This window comes from Lepidochelys kempii, chromosome 16 (genome assembly GCF_965140285.1).
Source record: "Lepidochelys kempii isolate rLepKem1 chromosome 16, rLepKem1.hap1, whole genome shotgun sequence".
In the NCBI taxonomy this organism is placed as follows: Eukaryota; Metazoa; Chordata; order Testudines; family Cheloniidae; genus Lepidochelys; species Lepidochelys kempii.
This window is the reverse complement of record NC_136395.1, coordinates 3,224,683-3,245,135: the sequence shown is the minus strand read 5'-3', so window position 1 is coordinate 3,245,135 and position 20,453 is coordinate 3,224,683. Positions and strand designations below refer to the sequence as shown.

Here is a 20,453-nt window from a genome sequence, read left to right as displayed (position 1 = left end):
ACACTCTGGATGTGCGTCGAGCGCTGGCGTTCTATTTGGAGCGCACCAAGCCCTTTCGCAAATCCACGCAGCTGTTTGTGGCTGTAGCCAAGAGGATGAAAGGCCTCCCAGTGTCGGCGCAGTGGATTTAGTCTTGGATTACAAGCTGCATCCGGGTGTGCTATGAGCTCGCAGGTGTTCCAGCCCCGGCGGTCACGGCCCACTCAACCAGGGCGCAAGCGACTTCCACAGTCTTCCTGGCACAGGTCCCGATCTAGGAGATCTGCAGAGCAGCCACCTGGTCCTCGGTGCTCACCTTCACGGCCCACTACACATTAATCAGCAGGCCAGAGAGGACACGGCGGTTGGCAGAGCAGTCTTCCAAGCAGTTGTTCCGTGACTCCTACCGTCCTCCAAAGGTAAGCTTGTGATTCACCTAATGTGGGTTGGACGTGAACTAGCACTTGAAGAATAAAAAACAGTTACTTACTTCTTGTAACTGTTCTTCAAGATGTGTTGTTCACATCCATTCCAGCACCCACCCTCCTACCCCTCTGTCGGAGTCGCAGGCAAGAAGGAATTGGAGGGGGTCAGGCTGGTGGAGGTATATATGCACGGTGCAGTGGCTCCACTCGGGGGCCCCGCCAGCCCGACAAGAGCCGCTAAGGGAAAATTTTCCAACGCTCATCCACGTGGCGCGCACACACCTAATGTGGAATGCACGTGAACAACACATCTCGAAGAACAGTTACGAGAAAGTAAATAACCATTTTTTCTCCCTCTCCCAGACTGGGCCATTAGCTTCCATACCCAGCATATCTGCTCTGCTTACCCCGCACGTCAGGCTGAGTGTGGACACCTTTGGGAGTCTGGGATGAGTGGTGTGCAGTGACACTAAACACCACTTGAGTTTGAAGAAGGCTGTTTTACTTTGCAGCAGAGCAACAAGAAAAGAGTAAAAGGATTTTAAAATAACAAAGTCTTCACACCTGTGTCTTACCTAAATACTTTCCATCCCCCAATGGCCACCAAGGCAAGTCTAAGTTCTTCAGGCACCCCTGTGGAATCGTGTTGATGGTCTCTCTCACCAAACAATCACCTGAACAGCCATGCCCCTCCCCTTTAACTGCTCCAGTCAGTTTGATCTTCTGGTCCTGTTTGTCTAAGCCAGGTTGGAGCTAAGACATAGAATATTCAAAGCTAATCATTCTGACATAGTCTCTTCATAATCCTTAAGGGTTTACCATGTTGTGACTCATGTTTAGCCATTCTTCTTCCCTTTCTGCTTCTTTTCCTTACCCCCCTTTTAAAGTAAACCAAAATATTAGGGCAATCAAGCAATTTAAAAAATAAATCGTGATCAATTGCACGATATATTGCTCTGTTAAATAATAGAATACCATTTATTTAAATATTTTTGGATGTTTTTCTACTTTTTCAAATATATTGATTTCAGTTACAACACAGAATACAAAGTGTAAAGTGCTCACTTTATATTTATTTTTCATTATAAATATTTGCACTGTAAAACACAGAAGAAATAATATTTTTCAGTTCACCTAATACAAGCACTGTAGTGCAATCTCTTTATCATGAAAGTTGAACTTAAGAATGTAGAATTATATACCAAAAAAACCTGCATTCAAAAATAAAACAATGTAAAAGTTTAGAGCCTGTAAGTCCAATCAGTCCTACTTCTTGTTCAGCCAACTGTTCAGACAAACAACTTTGTTTACATTTGATCATGCTGATCATGCTGCCTGTTTCGTGTTTACAATGTCACTTGAAAGTGAGAATAGGCATTTGCATGGCACTCTTGTAGACAGCGTCGCAAGATATTTACATGCCAGATGTGCTAAAGATTCATATATCCCTTGATGCTTCAACCACCATTCCAGAGGACATGTATCCATGCTGATGTTAGAATCATACAATATCAGGGTTGGAAGGGACCTCAGGAGGTCATCTAGTGCAACCCCCTGCTCAAAGCAGGACCAATCCCCAACTAAATCATCCCAGCCAGGGCTTTGTAAAGCCTGAACTTAAAAACTTCTAAGGAAGGAGATTCCACCATCTCCCTAGGTAACACATTCCAGTGCTTCACCACCCTCCTAGTGAAAAAGTTTTTCCTAATATCCAACTTAAACCTCCCCCACTGCAACTTGAGACCATTACTCCTTGTTCTGTCATCTGGTACCACTGGAACAATCTAGATCCATCCTCTTTGGAACCCCCTTTCAGGTAGTTGAAAGCAGCTATCAAATCCCCCTTCATTCTTCTCTTCTGCAGATTAAACAATCCCAGTTCCCTCAGCCTCTCCTCATAAGTCATGTGTTCCAGTCCTCTAATCATTTTTGTTGCCCTCCGCTGGACACTTTCCAATTTTTCCACATCCTTCTTGTAGTGTGGGGTCCAAAACTGGACACAGTACTCCAGATGAGGCCTCACCAATTTCGAATAGAGGGGAACAATCATGTCCCTCAATCTTCTGGCAATGCCCCTACTTATACAGCCCAAAATGCCGTTAGCCTTCTTGGCAACAACGGCACACTATTGACTCATATCCAGCTTCTCGTCCACTCTAACCCCTAGGTCCTTTTCTGCAGAACTGCTGCCTAGCCATTCGGTCCCTAATGTGTAGCAGTACATGGGATTCTTCCGTCCTGAGTGCAGGACTCTTCACTTGTCCTTGTTGAACCTCATCAGATTTCTTTTGGCCCAGTTCTCTCATTTGTCTAGGTCCCTCTGTATCCTATCCCTACCCTCCAGCGTATCTACCACTTTTCCCAGTTTAGTGTCATCTGCAAACTTGCTGAGGGTGCAATCCACGCCATCCTCCAGATCATTAATGAAGATATTGAACAAAACCGGCCCCAGGACTGACCCTAAGGGCATTCCACTTGATGATGGGTTCTGCTTGATAACGATCCAAAGCTGTGCGGACCGACGCATGTTCATTTTCATCATCCGAGAAAGATGCCACCAGCAGAAGGTTGAATTTCCCTTTTTGGTGGTTTGGGTTCTGTAGTTTTTGCATCAGAGTGTTGCTCTTTTAAGACTTCTGAAAGCATGCTCCACACCTCGTCCCTCTCAGATTTGGGAAGGCACTTCAGATTCTTAAATCTTGTGGGAAGTGCTGTAGCTATCTTTAGTAATTTCACAATTGTATCTTTTGTCAAATTTGCAGTGGAATTGTTCTTAAAATGAACAACACGTGCTGGGTCGTCATCCAAGACTGCTATAACATGAAATATATGGCAGAACATGGGTAAAACAGAGCAGGAGACATACAATTCTCCCCCAAGGAGTTCAGGCACAAATTTAATTAATGCGTACATTTTTTAATGAGCGTCATCAGCATGGAAGCATGTCATCTGGAACGATGGCCGAAGCATGAAGATACATATGAATCTTTAGTGTATCTGGCATGTAAATATCTTGCGACGCCAGCTACAACAGTGCCATGTGAATGCCTGTTCTCACCTTGAGGTGACATTGTAATTAAGAAGTGGGCAGTATTATCTCCTGTAAATGTAAACAAACTTATTTGTCTTAGTGATTGGCTGAACAAGAAGTAGGACTGAGTGGACTTGTAGGCTCTAAAGTTTTATGTTGATTTGTTTTTGAGTGCAGTTATGTGATGAAAAAAACCTACATTTGTAAGTTGCACTTTCATGATAAAGAGATTGCACTACAGTACTTATATGAGGTGAACTAAAAAATACTATTTCTTTTGTTTATCATTTTGCAGTGCAAATATTTGTAATAAAAAATAATATAAAGTGAGCACTGTACACTATGTATTCTATGTTGTTATTGAAATCAATATATTTGAAAATGTAGAAAAACATCCAAAAATATTTAATAAATTTCAGTTGGTATTCTGTTGTTCAACAGTGCGATTAATCGTGATTAATTTTTTTGAGTTCATCGCGTGAGTTAACTGCGATTAATTGACAGCTCTACAAAATATTCATACAGTAAATATCCCAGTATCCAGGACACCTGCCAGTACTCATCATTATTACAGAGCAACTCCAACGTAGGGGGGTTTGGAGAAATAGGACTAAGGACTTGTCTACTCTTCAAACGCTATAGCAGCACAGCCGCAGGACTGCAGCTGCACCACATTAGCACTTCAGTGTTGACATTAACGATAGCGAGGGGGAGGGATTCTCGTAGTTAATTGCCGTAGTTAATTGCCATAGTTAATTCACCTCCCCAGGAAGTGCTAGCTAGGTTGATAGAAGAATTCTTCCGTTTCTGTAGTGCGGTCTACACTGGGGTTAGGTCGGCTTAATTATGTTACTCAGGGGTATGGAGTTTTCACCCCCACACACACCAGAGCAATGTATCAGCTTAACATCTGAGTGGCCTAAGGGACACCTGGTAAGTGGGGAAGGTGGGGTTAGTAGGGGAAAGGGAGGGGTGGTTTTGGGGATCTAGAGCTGCAGGGGATCCCAACCTGTTGAAAGAATCCCTGCCCAGTCCCCGTTCATGTAGAGCCTGCTCTCCATTCTAATTAGAATCCACTTTTACTTTATTTTACAAATTTTCAAATATTATGTTTCTCATTCTTCTCTCTCCAATGTTCAGTCCCTACCACCATGACACACACCTCCCCCGTCTTCCCTACAAATTGTCACCCTAGCCACTGTTCCTGATTCCTTACATTCCTGCCAGACATAAGGTGACTCTTTACCTGGTGATGTACTAGCTTGGTAATGAAACTTCTGTGGGAATTGAGGGTCTCGCTCCCCCCTCACTACCTGCAGCAGCCACAGTCTCTCTTCCCTGCAGGCTCTTTGGATAGTTGAGGCAGTTGCTCCTGAGATCACATGGTGTTAATCTTACTTTTCATATTCTCTTTTCCAGAGGAATTAGTCTGTTGCTACTGACTTATAATATGTAATTCCCCAACCTCATCCTAAGTACTTCAGGAACTAACTGAGGCAGTCTCAGCACCATTAGCAATTATCTTTGAGAACTCTTGGAGGACTGGTTAAGGACAAATACAGGACCTGTCTTTTAGAAGGGGAACAAAGTGGACCAGAGGAATTACAGATCACTCAGCCTAATTCTGCTGTAAAAATATTGGACCATATTATGAAGCAATCAGTTTGTAAGCACCTGGAGGATAATAGCATTATGGGCAATAGTTAGCATGGATTTCTCAAGAACAAATCATATCAAACCAACCTATTTTCCTTCTTTGACAGTGTTACTGGCCTAGGGTATTACAGGGAAGCAGCAGATTTGCTAGATCTTAATTTTAGTATGTCCTTTGACACAGTCCCACATGCCATTCTCATAGGGAAACTAGGGAAATCTGGTCTAGATAAAATTATTATGAAGTGGGTATAAAACTGGTTGAAAGACCGTACTATATCTTAATGTGCAGTAAGGGTGATTTAGGTTACATATTGGGGAGGGGAGGGGGACTACAAAGGTAGTAAAGCTCTTGAATAGGATTCCAGGTTCTGGAATCCCCACCATTGGAAACTTTTAAGAACTGCTTAGACAAATACCTCCCAGGGATGGTCTAGGTTTCTTTGTTCCTGCCTCAGTGAATGGGCTGGATTAAATGACCTTTTGGAGTCCCTTCCAGCCCCACATTTCTGAGATTCTATCATTCTATAACCTTCCCCATGCACTGGGGGATTATCATGCTCCTTTCCATTACACCTGACTCGCTATATTCCCTAACTTCTCAAAATGTGTTTTCCTGATCCCTAACACCCCTGACATAGAATATCAGGTTAGGAAGGGACCTCAGGAGGTCATCTAGTCCACCACCCTGATCAAAGCAGGACCAATCCCCAATTTTTGCCCCAGATCCCTAAATGGCCCACCTCAAGGACTGAACTCACAATTCTGGGTTTAGCAGGCCAGTGCTCAAACCACTGAGCTATCCTTCCCCCTCCCACACATGCTGCACTCAGTGATCTCCCCACTCCTTCCCATTCCTCACTATGCTGAGCCCTGCTGCACTCAGTGATCTTCTCACTCCTTCCTGTTCTTTACTATCCTGAGCCCTGCTGAACTCAGTGATCTCCCCACTCCTCCCTATTTATTACTATGCCAAGCCCCGCAACCCCATGCTCACCAGTCCCAGTTCCCCTATGACCATCTCATTCCCTTGGGGCGGTCTCTGTTGGTAAGAAGCAGTTCCAAGGTGACTTCCCTTTGGCTTTCTGTGATACTTCTGAGTTACTTCTCTGGGTTTTAGGAGCCCCATTGATGAGGAGTGTCTGGCTGTGTGTGCGCCAGCAGAGTGGTGGGTAGTAAATCCCCTTATAAGCAGAGTGTCTGATATCTTTGTACACCTGGAGAGCTGGCTCGAGATTTTCAGTGCTTTAAAATGAGCAGGGGCTTTTAAAAGGCCATGAATTCACCTGATCTCACTTGTTTTCTTTCATCTCCAGTCTCCAGACCTGAGGTGATGCTGGAAGGAGGGGGAGAGCTGTGGGTCTCAGATCTCCAAGGCTCAGAGAAAAGAGAGATCCCGAGAGGAACCTGCCCAGGTGAGGAATCATTAGACCAACTCAAATACTGTCTGTGCCTAGAGGACACAGCTGGGATTCCCTACCAAGACCTTGAGAGCTCTTTGAGTTCTGGATTGTCCCCTAGCAGGTGTCATGTCCTCAGAGCAGCTATTGCTGACATCTGCCAATAACTCAATTCCTAACCTACCTTCATCCTGATCATTGGATTTGGATCTCAGACAAGAGTTGATCCCCTCCCCTCCCCACCCCCTCTGGGGAAGAATTTGGGGGAATTCATTTCCTGATCTTTCCCCCCATTTCTCCAGCACTTCCTTTGGCTTTCTCTCCCCCTTTCCGTCCCTGCTTCTGAGGTTCCTCTTGGTCCTAGCAGGTGATGGGATTGTGAGTGGAAACATGGAGCAGAATCCACAGAAGGAAGATGCTGAGCACATGGGACTGCGCAGGGGATTATCACATGGAACTAAAGGGAACATGTCCAAGAGTTGTGAAGAGAGGCAGCAGGGAAACCACTCAGGGGAGAAAGAGGGTAAATCCATTAGTTGTGAGGAAAATCACATGGACCTCAAGGAAACGACTGCCCAGCAGAGACTCTTCAAGGGAGAGAGAGAAAACATATGCTCTGAATGTGGGAAAACCTTCCATCGGCGCTTAAATCTTATTTTGCATGAGAGAATCCACACAGGAGAGAGACCCTATGAATGCTGTGAATGCGGGAAAGCCTTTACTCGACGCCCAAACCTCATTAGACATCGGAGAATCCACACAGGTGCGAACCCGAGTGAATTCTGTGAGTATAGAGAAAACATGTCTGATAGAGAAACCTTTATTAATCAGTAGAGAATCCACAAAGGGCAGAGTGTGGGAAAACTTTCATTTACCACTCAGACCTTAGGAGACATTAGATGATTGAGACAGCATAGACTCCCCAGAGAGACTCTGAGTGTGGGAAAAGCTTCCATGAGAGGTCACACCTTATTTAGCATCAGAGAAGGCCAAAGGGAGATGAACACCATAAAAACCTTCGCTAGGGCTGACAGAAAATAGGTTTTGTTCTTTAATATTTTTGCTAATTCGCACATGTGGCCCTTGAGGCTGTTAGAGCCATTTACTTCATTGTTATCTCAGCTCCCCCAAGTGAATGGTCCAGTTTTGCTTCTTGTAGCTTGCCTTTCTTTGGGGTGAATCCCCAAAGATCCTTTCTATCAACTGCTTTGCTCTGAGTCAGAGGCATATGAGTCCCTGTTACTAGGAATGCACGTCAGCCCTAGGTGGGGGAAACAGAAGTAACGTCAGTTAGATTCACTGTGGTAAAATCTACCTGGGCCTTGTCTCCATTAGCTCCTGGGCCTTGTCTCCATTAGTTTTTGTAGTGAGCTAGCTTCAGTGAGCTATCCAGATGGAAAATCACTATGTTTGCTATACTGGCATGGCCCAAGTATATTAGTCTGCATTAGCCAGTATATTTTCCCTTGACCTGTCCTAATGTATTCCACATTTCCTAGTCTAGACAAACCATTATCATGATGCTAAAACTTTTGCAAATAATGCAACTCAATAATAATGAGGCAGCAGTGAGTGAAGCAGGTGTCAGTGGATCAGAGGACAATGCAATGGGAAAATCTGTGGTCCTGATTCTGAGTCATCAGATGAAACCTGCTCTAGAATCTCAATCTATCTGAAACGGAAAAATGTTTTATATCTCTGGTAGATTTTTCTCTTTCCTAAAGGCTGTTTGGTCACACAACTGGATATTCGTTTTCTCTGGCAGATTTATTGGGGACTTTGAGACAAATTCCCATTTGCCTCAATGGTAATTTCTTCCCTTATTTTTTGTTTTTCCCCACTGCTCCGTGAAGAAATGGGAAGGTTCAAATGCAATTCAGTCAACTGGAGAGAATCCTCCTAGTTATGGGATATGCTACCAAGGAAACAGGAGTGGTTTGAACTCTCCAGTCTGAAATGTGAACAACAGCACACCCCAATCTGAGCAACTAATCTACGTAACTGGATATAATCACGGTGTTGTTCAGTTATGTAGGTCAGTATTATCTCACATATCTGGGGAGAGAGTTCCACAGTAAGTTACTTGGAACTAGGCAAAAAGTCCATGTATTTGGTTCCCAAAACAGTTGTAAGCCACGCCCTACAGGAGGTTACCTTGTACTAGCTAAGATAAATGCCAAGTAAATGAGATCAGTCTGGGAACCATTAGAAGCACGGTTTCCGCCTGGGTGTGTGCAAAATGTTGTAAGAGCAAGAGGGTTGTGTAAAAAGATCCTGAGAGGGGGAGTTCTGGGGGATGAATCTCAGGAACTGCTTGCTCAAATAATCTCAAATGTAAACCACTAACCATACCCTGCATGCCCATAGAGCAGTGGTTTCCAAATTTTTTGTATTGGAAAATTTCAGACAGCAATCCTCTGAGTGCGACCTCCCCCCTTATAAATTTAAAACACATTTTTTTATATTTAACACTATTTTAAATGCTAAATTTATTACCATATTGTTTTAAATTAATTTAAATTAATTAATTGTCTTAATTAATTAAAGACTAAAACACATTTATATAGAATTATTGTTGTAAGTCCAAAAGTTATTCTTTTAAATAGTTACTGTTCAATAATAGGGTTGTGGGGGAGAAACTTTGTCGATATCACTTTTCACAGTAGACTTAGTGCCCCTTTGCCACCCTTTCTTCTGCGTTGCTGCTGGTATCTTAATGTGCAGCAAGGGTGATTTAGGTTAGATATTAGGAAGATAATTGTGACTACAAGGGTAATTAAGCTCTGGAATCAGATTCCAGAGGAAGTTGTGAAATCCACATCTTGGAAGCTTTTAAGAACAGCTTAAACAAATACCTCTCAAGGATGGTCTAGGTTTCTTTGTTCCTGCCTCAGTGCATGGGCTGGATTAAATGACCTCTTGGAATCCCTTCTAGCCCCACATTTCTATGATTCTGTCATTCTATAACCTTGCCCATACATTATAAGATTTTCATGCTCCTTTCTATTTGACCTGACTCGCTATATTCCCTAACTTCTCAGAATGTGCTTTCCTGATCCCTAACACCCCTGACATGCTTCATTCAGTGATCTCTCCACTCCTTCCCATTCGTTACTATGCTGAGCCCCACAAGCCCATGCTCACCAGTCCCAGTTTCCCTATGACTTTCTCATTCCCTTGGGGTCTCTCTGTCAGTAAGAAGCAGTTCCAAGGTGACTTCCCCTTGGCTTTCTGTAATTTGGAGTTACTTTCTCTAGGTTTCAGGAGCCCCTTTGATGAGGAGTGTCTGGCTGTGTGTGCACCAGCAGAGGTGAGTAGTAAATCCCCTTATAAGCAGAGTGTCTGGTGCCTTTGAACGCCTGGAGAGCTGGCTCGAGATTTTCAGTGCTTTAAAATGAGCAGGGGTTTAAAAAAAAAGGCCATATTCTTTGTGACTAAGGTCCCATGAATTCACCTGATCTCACTTATTTTCTTTCATCTCAGCAGGGTTTCCAGTCTCCAGACCTGAGGTGATGTCTCAGCTGGAACCAGGGGAAGAGCTATGGGTCTCAGATCTCCAGGGCTCAGAGGAAAAAGAGATCTTGACAGAAACCTGCACAGGTGAGGAATCATTAGACCAACTCAAATACCATCTGGGCCTGAAGAACACAGCTGGGATTCCCTACCAGGACCTTGAGAGCTCTTTGAGTTCGGGATTGTCCCCGAGCAGGTGTCATATCCTCAGAGCAGATATCGCTCATGGCTTCCTACCCATCCTGGCTGACCCATGGCAATAGTTCAATTCCTAACCTGCCTTCATCCTGAGCTTTGGAATTGGATCTCAGACAACAGTTGATCCCCTCCTCTTTTCCCTCTGGGAACGAGTTTGGGGGAAGTAATTTCCTGATTTTTCCCCTATCTCTCCAGCACTTCCTTTGGTTTCCTCTCCCCTTTTCCATCTCTTCTTCTGAGGTTTCTTTCTGTTCTTGCAGGTGATGGGATGGTGAGTGAGAACAAGGAGCAGAATCCACAGCTGGAAGATGATGAGCACGTGGAACTGCGTGGGGGATTATCACAGGGAATTAAACGAAACGTATCCCCACTAGGGGAGAAAGTGAGTAAATCCATCAGTTGTGAGGAAAATCACAAGGACCTCAAGGAAACCACAGCCCAGCAGAGAATCCTTATGGGAGAGAGAAAAAGCATATGCCCTGAGTATGGTAAAACCTTCCCTCGATGCTCACACCTTATTCTACATCAGAAAATCCACACAAGAGAGACAGCCTATGAATGCTGTGAGTGTGGCAAAACCTTCACTCGGCGCTCAGACCTTATCAGACATCAGAGAACCCACACAGGCACTAGCCCCTATGAATGCTGCCAGTGTGGGAAAATCTTCCCTTGGCACTCACAGCTTATTGTACATCAAAGAATCCACACAGGAGAGAGGCCCTATGAATGCTGTGAGTGCAGGAAAGCCTTCACTCGGCGCTCACATCTTATCAGACATCAGAGAACCCACACCCAAGAGCGACCCTTTCAATGCTGTGAGTGCGGGAAAACCTTCTCTCAGAGCTCAACCCTGAGTAGACATCAGAGAATCCATGCTTGTGAGAGGCCCTAGGAATGCTGTGAGTATAGAAAAAACTTTTCTGTTCGATAAGCCCTTATTAATCATCAGAGATTCCAGAAAGGACAGAGACCCTGTGAATGTTGTGAGTGCGGGAAAACTTTCATTTACCACTCAGACCTCAGGAGATAATTAATGGTCCACACAGGATTGACACCTTGTACATGTTCTGAGAGTGGGAAAAAAGCTTCTATCAGAAGTCACACGTTATTTATCTTCAGTGAAGCCACAAAGGAGATAAACACCATAAATACCTTGTCTAGGGCTAACAATAAAATGTGTTGTTTTTTTTTCTTTAATGTTTTTGGTATTTAGGCTCTTAGTGCCATTTACTTCATTGTGGTCCCTCTGCTCCCCCAGGTGGGTTGTCCAGTTTTGCTTTTTGCAGGTTGCCCTTCTTTGGGTGAATCCCCAAAGACCCTTTCTATCATCATCTTTGTTCTGTGGGTAATGGCAGTTATGAGTCCCTCTTATTAGGAATGCACATCAGCCCCAGGTTGGTGAAATACAAATGACGTCAGTTAGTCAGATTGTGGTCAAATCTACCTGAGCCTTTTCTCCATTAGCATGTTTTTGTAGTTAGCTAGCTCCAGTGAGCTACCCAGATGTAAAATCACAGCTGTTTTCTATACTGACATGGCCCAAGTATACTATTGTGGGTTAGCCAGTGTATTTCCCCTTGACCTGTCCTAATGTTCTCCACATTTCCTAGTCTAGACAAACCATTATCATGATGCTAAAACTTTTGCAAATAATGCAACTCAATAATAATGAGACAGCAGTGAGTGAAGCAGGTTTCAGTGGATCAGAGGACAATGCAGTGGGAAAATCTGTGGCCCTGATTTTGAGTCATCAGATGAAACCTGCTCTAGAATCTCATTCTGTCGGAAACAGAAAATGTCTTATATCTCTGGTAGATTTTTCTCTTTCTTAAAGGATGTTTGGTCACACAACTGGATATTCGTTTTCTCTGGCAGATTTATTGTCTCAAAGTCCCATTTGCTTCAATGGTAATTTTTTTCCTTATTTTTTGTTTTTCCTCTCCGCTCCGTGAAGAAATGGGAAAGTTCAAATGCAGTTCAGTCAACTGGAGAGAATATTCACAGTTATGGGATATGCTATCGAGGAAATTATTGCTCACATGAATCTTGCAAGGACTCTTCTCCTTGACATTTTAAATCAAGGTTTTGCTAAGGTTTTTAGTGGTTTTAAGCTATCCTCTTGCAAGGTTCATCTGACGAAGGCTTATCTACGAGACAGCCTGCACCTTGGCAACTAAAAATCAATCTAGTTACATTGGTGCAACCTCCTGATATAGTTACACCAATAGAAATATTCACATAACCTTGAATACGGCTAGGCTGACATTTAATCGCAGAAAGCCAAGCATCCTTGCCCTGCCCCTTCCCCGAGGCCATGCTCCTGCCACACCCCTTCTCTGAGTCCCCGTCCCCCGCTCACTCCATCCTCCTCCCTCCATCGCTCACTGTCCACCACCCCTCACTCACTCTCACTGAGCTGGGGAAGGGGGAGAGGGTGTGGGCTCTGGCCTGGGAGTTGGGGCCTAGGGGTTCGGAGTGTGAGAGGGGACTCAGCACTGGGGCAGGGGGAGGGGGCTCTTGGAGGGAGTTTGGGTGCAGGAGTGGGCTTAGGCCTGGGGTGGGGAGTTGGAGTGTGGGGAGAGGGCTCTGGAAGGGAGTTTGGGGGCGGGAGGGGGTGTGGGGAGCGGGCTCCGGCTGGGCGGTGCTTACCTTAGGTAGCTCCCAGAAGCGGCTGACGTGTCCGGCTCCTAGGCTCAGGGGCAGCCAGGCTGTGACATTATATAATTAAAATATGATCATATAGATCATTGTACTGTTATATAATTGCAACAGATCTTGTACAAAGTGTGTCAAGTTAGGGGTCAATGGAAAAGTTATGATTTTCTGAATATGCTTATGCTATTTCTATGCATGTATTGTCTTGGTACCTGAAGTTACGAATATTAATTATGTACCTGTATTACTACACGTTTGCTCCTGTGGTAACACCCACAAGATATTTAGCCAGCACACTGTGAAGGAACTATTCAAGTTGAATGGCCCATCAAAGAACACTGAACTCACAGTGGACCTTGGAAGACTTCTATCCATGCCTGATGGATTTTCCTGTGAACGTTCTAACTAAAGAAAGTATGGGTAATGGCCTCCGCTATAACTAAGCGAAGCAGGCACTGACATGTGACTTGCCCATGTAACTCCAAACCCCATCTTGTTACCTGTAATTTTCCACAAACTAGAACAATGGGTTTCCCTTCACTTCGCAGAAGCTGTAAAAGCCCTGGAAACATCGCCACTGGAATATGGACTTACACTAATGGGAGCATTCTAACCAATTGATTGAGGACCTTCCAATGATTTGGCAGCAACCAGAGACTTAACAAGCCATTAGTTTATTCCATCACTGCTAGAAGCCTGATCCAGTAACTTTGCAGTTACTGTATGTATTTCATTCTTTTAACCAATTTTAACTCTCACCTCTTTCTTTCATTTTATAAATAAACCTTTAGATTTTAGATACTAAAGGAATGGCAACAGCATGTTTATTGGGTAAGATCTGAGTTCTGTATTGACCTGGGTGTGTGGCTGGACCTCTGAGATCAGAAGAACCCTTTGGTTGATTAAATTGGTTTTAAATAACTACTCATCATTAAGTTTAGTGTTTTTGGTGGTGGTACAAGGACTGGAATACCTAAGGAAACTGCTTTTCTGACTTCTTGTTAGCCAGAGTGGTGAAACAGAAGTTTACGTTTGTTGCTGGTCTGGTATATCTTATGGGAGAATAACCACCAGTTTTGGGGTGTGTCTGGCCTATTTCTGAGTTTGTCCTGAATTTGGTATTCTCAGTTATGACTGAGGAACGGTGACAAGTGGCTCTGCGTGCTGCCCCTGCCTGCAGGCACCACCCCTGCAACTCCCATTGGCCGTAGTTCCGGGCCAATGGGACCTGTGGAGTCAGCACTCTGGACGGGAGCAGTGCGCAGAGATCCCTGGCCGTCCCTGCGCCTAAGAGACAGAGGGACTTGCCGGTCACTTACAGGAGTCGCTCATAGCCAGGGCAGGCAGAGAGCCTGCCTTAGCCCTGCTGCACTGCCCACTGGACTTTTAATGACCTATTAAAATTTCACAAATGGCTTGTAATAGCCACCGGGAGATTGAGGCCAATTCTGGGAGACTCCCGGCCAATCTGGGAAGGTTGGCAACCCTAGTTGTTACCCAGGCGCTAGAGGTGGTTACTCCTGAAGATATCTCCTAGCTAATCCTAACAGAGAGAAGTGCTGTCTCTAGCAATGCAAATGTGGAGAAAATAGAAGTGTTTTGTTGTTGTTGTTGAACTCACCCTCTGTAATGCTTCCAATGTGTATCAAATGAAATGAGTGTTTAATGTGGGACAGCTGCAGAAAGTTTACTCTTTTTGAATAAACCCCCCACGTCTTGTACCGTATAGTGATTCTCATCCAGACCTTTATTTAGTTTCTAATTTAGACTTGTTCCATCAGATTAAAGAAATAAACTGAGCATGTTTGGGGAAGTCATTCTTCACTAGCACTTCTGAGATTTTGGATGGTTTGGTAAAGGATTCTTCTCCAGAGAAATGTAAATTTGCCCTCATCAAGACCAAGGATTTGGCAAGAACTCAGGTAAAAACAGCAGGCACCCAGTAGTTGGTTTTCACCATAGAGATGAAAGCTGTTGTGAGCTATTGTCATAAATATAAAGGGAAGGGTAAACCCCTTTAAAATCCCTCTTGGCCAGAGGAAAAATCCTCTCACCTGTAAAGGGTTAAGAAGCTAAAGGTAACCTCGCTGGCACCTGACCAAAATGACCAATGAGGAGACAAGAGACTTTCAAAAGCTGGGAGGAGGGAGAAAAACAAAGGGTCTGTGTCTGTCTGTATGATGCTTTTGCCGGGGACAGAACAGGAATGGAGTCTTAGAACTTAGTAAGTAATCTAGCTAGCTATGTGTTAGATTACGATTTCTTTAAATGGCTGAGAAAATAACTGTGCTGAATAGAATGAATATTCCTGTCTGTGTGTCTTTTTTGTAACTTAAGGTTTTGCCTAGAGGGATTCTCTATGTTTTGACTCTAATTACCCTGTAAGGTATTCACCATCCTGATTTTACAGAGGTGATTCTTTTTTTACTTTTATTAAAAGTCTTCTTGTAAGGAAATTGAATTCTTTTTTATTGTTCTTAAGATCCAAGGGTCTGGGTCTGTGGTCACCTATGCAAATTGGTGAGGATTTTTACCAAATCTTCACCAGGAAGTGGGGTGCAAGGGTTGGGAGGATTTTGGGGGGAAAGACGTGTCCAAACTACATTTTCCCAGGAACCCAGATAAAGTTTGGTGGTGGCAGTGGAAGTCCAAGGGTAAAATAGCTTGTACCTTGGGGAAGTTTTAACCTAAGCTGGTAAAAGTAAGCTTAGGAGGTTTTCGTGCAGGTCCCCACATCTGTACCCTAGAGTTCAGAGTGGGGGAGGAACCTTGACAGCTATGGTCAAAGTAAAACTGTGTTTAGAACACAACTCCCTAGTTCAGTGGCATTGATTAGAGTCCCAAAGGATGCAGTGGTTAGATTGAAATTGCCCTTTACCATTTGAATCCAAAGTTTCACGAGGCAGAGTGGAGGATCAACTCTTTTTCTGAGGACATTCCTTCCTCATGAATCCCAATCTGGCTGCACTGTTGGACAATAAGGACTTTCCTTCTGCGCAAGTGGTGGTAACCCATTAGGGATATACTGTGTCAAGCTCCAGGTTCAGACTGCAAGATACATGAATGTTGAGTCCTGATTCTATGCTTTAGTCTCTTAGTTTTGGTCTTGTGTTTTATGCCTTTGCATCATGTCTCCATCTCCAGCTACTTTGAAAGATAAATAGTGTGAAAATAGAATAGAGATGGTTTTACTCATGTTGCAAGCCTTCCCACCCGTAGTGTGAGACCCTTTCCACCAACACTTATGTCAGAAAAGCCACAGATAAATTAACTTCCAGAAATGGAAGGCACCTATATGGGTGTAAACCACAAGTTTACAGAAGGGTTCATTTGGTGGAAATGGGTGTTAAATGGAATTAAAGGAAAGTACCATATATTATAAGATTTTGTAATCTTTGATTATGTTATTGTTACCAGTGACAATGAAATTAAACATGAGGTTCATTATTTGTTAACGAACAAGAGACTAATTATGTGATAACTTTCATCTTTCCAATATATTTCTGATTATATTTCTCTTTTCATTACTAATATAGCAAACAGTAGCTAATCCTTAAAAGCTTATTTGAGGTATTTTACCACTTCTTACTAAGGAATTTTGAAATAAAACCATACTCCAAAGGTTGTGGTGATGGAATATGAGAGAGTAATAATGTGCATGAGAATACAGAACTGTATAGACTTTAATGATTTCTATTTCAAACTGAATTTATTCTGACAAGCTTTAAAGTCAATTTCTGTTAGGAGCACAACTACTCAAGGAGACAGTTATGTAACCTTTTACCCAGTTAGACTGTTAGGGTTACCTAATTTCTCTAGTTCTTGTTAGCAAAGGAAAGACAACTTCTGTGATGAGATGTCAATATATATTTATAAGAAAGATGATGGAAAAAGCATGAGACCATTACTAGTTTTTTGGTTTGTTCTTTTTGTTAAAAACGTCTGTAACCAGTTATTTTTATAGGTAGTCAGACCCCTTTCCTTTCCTTTTGAAAAAGCTAGATGTTAGGGGGCTTATTCTTTCACCCACTTACTTCCCTGGTCCTTCTCGCATGAACAGAGAGCAACAATACCCGAAGTCCAAAGGTGCAAACAATTCAATGTTTATTGGGGTGAACTTCCAGCAAGCATGATTCCAGTTTCCTTCCTTAGTATCCTCCTTCCCAGCTCTGACACCACAGAGCCTTACACCTGTGTCCCTGTTCCCATTCCTGCCCTTAGCAAAACATGATTCCAATTTCCTTACCTCCATTCCCTGTTCCCATTTCCCCACCCCCACCCACACACCCACCCCCTCACTTCCTGATTGACTGCAGACTATATAGTAAAACTTAAGTTCTGCTTAGCTATACCTTAACCAATCATTTTACTGAAATTTAACTAACCAATCCTAACATATTGTAACATGATTATGTAACCATTATATCCCACCACCTTAAATAGTTTACACCCAGCAAAATTAATTATACAGCAGACAGGAACAATCACAGAACCAGACAGAGATTATACAGACAAACAATAGCAAAGTGGGAACTATAATGACAAAACAATACAGAAGTGAGGATTTCACATCCTAGCTATTGATAAGTGAGTTCTTGCCAGACAGGATGCTATCAAACTAAGTTTCCTTTTACATTTTCTAGGCACTTTCCTTTCTCTGGAGGTGATAGGCACTATCAGGACAGGATTGTATTCCTAACAGCCCAATAGCACCTTCTTTCAATGTGACTAGTTTGGAATGTGAGGATGTGACCGGTCGCTTCCCAGTTTATGGCTGCCTGTTGCTTAGCCAAAGGCCTTAGCCTAAGAACAGGGCCTCAGACTATCACAGTAAGAGAAGGACCTTACACCAGCAGACAGTGATTTTGATTCTTTCTTTTATACCTCTATAACTAGCCAAGTGATAAGAATACACCTAAATTCTTGAAGTACAGGCCTTTGCAGACAGGCCTGAATATCTATATCCTAATACTAGATATTAAAGCATAGCTATTGAACCGTTTAGGCCAGGCTATGGAGCCATCCTCAAAACTGGCCTTGCTTTTTCTTTCGTTTTTATCTTTGGGGTTCACACATCTACACTGAATGTGGTTTTCATGAACAGGTACTTTAAGAAAACTGCTGGATTAGGGAAGAATTTTCCAAAATGATGTTAACCCAAAGTTTGCCTCATTCCAACTGCATTGGGTCATGTTGTCGGTGTCCAAGGCATACTTCACCCTGATTTGCCCAGAGATCTCAGGGGACACACCCTAAAGTGGAGTAAGCTGGAATTGTCAACCATAAAGACCAAGGAAAGGCTGAAATCTTCTACCTTTCCAGTCAACAAGCTCTCTAAGAAAGATTGATCCCCTCTAGGGAAGGAAGTCATGTAATCAATGACAGGCTCTGGCAGCCTTTTCCATCTCTCTATACTTGAGAAAACCCAGCAGTGGGGAGTGCTTGGCCAGCTGCCCAATCACTTTGTTTCTTGACTACAGCTACTGCTCCTACTCTATGTGAGTCGGAACACTACGAGAGCTGGCAAGTTCCAACCCCTTGTCATTTTAGCATTCCTTGTCCTGTTTTTTTCTTTCATTTTTATTGACTGGTAGATGTCCTGGCTTTCCTATCATAGTAGTGTGTCAGTGTGTGCACCAGTGATCACCAGTGGAATCCAGACAGGGAACGCACCAGATAGAATAGTTCTCCAAATCTAAATATCCCTTAAACTCTGCCCTCTGAAATGCTCGAATGTGTACTCCCCATTCTGTGAAGTCTGAAGAAACTAAACTGTTAGCTGTAAACTATTCAGTGACAAGCTGTTAAACTTCTGCTTATTAAAGCCCCTGTAAGGTTTTGATCTGTGTTGGAGGGGGAAGGAGAAGGATTTAGCCAATCGTGAAATCTGAGGAGGAAGATTTAATTGGCTTTGGGGTTGTAGCTTAACCATGAACAATGTTTTGGTTTTGATGTTAAAATATTCAACTGCCTTAGTGTGGATTGCACTGCCTGGGCTGCCTCTCACACTGTGATGCTGATATTAAGCTCCAAGCCTCTGATAGGCACTGCACTTACACAGCCATCCACAGGCAGGGACACACCCAACTGTGTAACACAGATGATCTCCCAGCCACTCATGAATGATCAATAGGCTCCAGCCAATTCCCCCCAGCTCTCCAGCCTTGCACCCCAGAACAGTCCCATTTTGCACTGGTCAGAAGCCTGGCCAGTGTAAGTTCATTACCTAGTTTGCCACTTTGTCAAAGGAAAGTGGACATGCAGACCTGGGCTGATTTCTCAAGCACTTTAGACAGATTCACTGGTAAGGCTAAAACATTAAAATAAGTTTATTAACTATAGAAAGATAGATTTTAAGTGATTATAAGTGGTAAGCATAAAGGTCAAAGTTACTTATCTTAAGAAATAAAAATAGAAACACCCATTGTAAATCCTAAACTTTTATTCTAAGCAAGAGTTGGTTCAAACAGCTTTTCTCACCCTGACAGCTGTTGCGAGCAGGTTACAGTTCCTCAGTGCACAGACTGGCCCCTTTTCCAGCCTGGAACCAAACTCCCCAGTTCAAAGTCTCTGTCTTCCAGGCCTTCCTCCAGATGTTGAGATGGGGTAGAGGCAAGAGGCTAAGTGATGATGTCACTGTCTCTCTCTTTATACCTTCTTCCAGCTTGCTAGAAAGATCCTTACTGTGACATGTAGTAGTCCACCCCATGGCCTGCTTGCCTTCTCCAAGTATTCTCTGGGATAGTGGATTGTGGGTTGATGAGCCATTAATGCTCTCTGGCTGTAGATGGCTACTTCTTTATTGTAACTGTAATGTGGGTGTTCCCAACATCATAACAGTTTTTAGTAACTCATTTCACAATACTTCATACAATCCAACAGGATATTAATGTTCAACAGATTAAGACGTTCAAAATGAACCTCCCAAGGCATACTTTGTACAAAGCATATCATAATCATATCACCCTGGTAAATACGGGGGTGCCAGGGTGTTGCTTTTGGGCCCAGAGTGTCACACCTCCCTACTTACTACAGGAGTGTTAGCCAGTCTAATGCGGAGGCAGTGTGCCCAACGTCTGTCTTAGGTTTTGACCATATAACTCCCAAGTGTTGCTAAACATGGTAGTGTTTCCCACATGTGCTCTTGCAAAGTTCTGTGTACCTTTTAACACTTTCTGGATCAGTCTGATGATCTCAAAAGGTAGCCAGTATGCCTTCTCTGGGTTGCTAGAAAGTACCTCTTTGTATCTGTGCAGCATTGTTAACCCTTCTGCTTTTCCAACTGGTATTAGCTCAATACAGATATTAACGTTTTCTAGAGTGTATCTTGGCATTTAGCCATCAATGCAATGAGGTGGAGTGCCTTAGTTTCCCCTTTTTCTCAGCAGACCAAGTTTATTATGGTTTCTCTGCTGTGACAAGCTTCAAGCCTATTTACAGGTATTAGCTGAGAAGCAGCATTACCATAAAGCTTCCTAACAAAGGCTGTGCTCTTATTTACCACTCCTAGCATGTCCCAAAAGCTTTTCCCAAAAATTGTGTATATTGCACCTTTTTATAGAATTTACCATCAATATCAAATTCTTTGTCATAAGGTTT

The 20,453-nt window shown here is 43.3% G+C and overlaps 1 protein-coding gene across 18 annotated transcripts in view; it reads left to right on the top strand.

Moving 5' to 3' along the window:
- The window catches only part of LOC140899366 (uncharacterized), a 66,952-nt gene extending 55,556 nt beyond the window's left edge, over positions 1-11,396 (top strand). For 10 of the 18 annotated variants that reach the window (XM_073314785.1, XM_073314789.1, XM_073314787.1 and 7 more), the window contains 4 exons: positions 6,405-6,503; positions 6,853-7,272; positions 9,972-10,088; positions 10,460-11,396. In XM_073314785.1, the coding sequence (XP_073170886.1) occupies positions 6,405-6,503; positions 6,853-7,272; positions 9,972-10,088; positions 10,460-11,091 (1,268 nt within the window). In that variant the 3' untranslated portion in view covers positions 11,092-11,396. Of the gene's footprint in view, positions 1-6,404; positions 6,504-6,852; positions 7,273-9,745; positions 9,799-9,971; positions 10,089-10,459 lie in introns of those variants that run through there. The other 8 variants (XM_073314783.1, XM_073314800.1, XM_073314792.1 and 5 more) reach the window with 7 other exon arrangements.
- Positions 11,397-20,453: the final 9,057 nt, after the last annotated feature.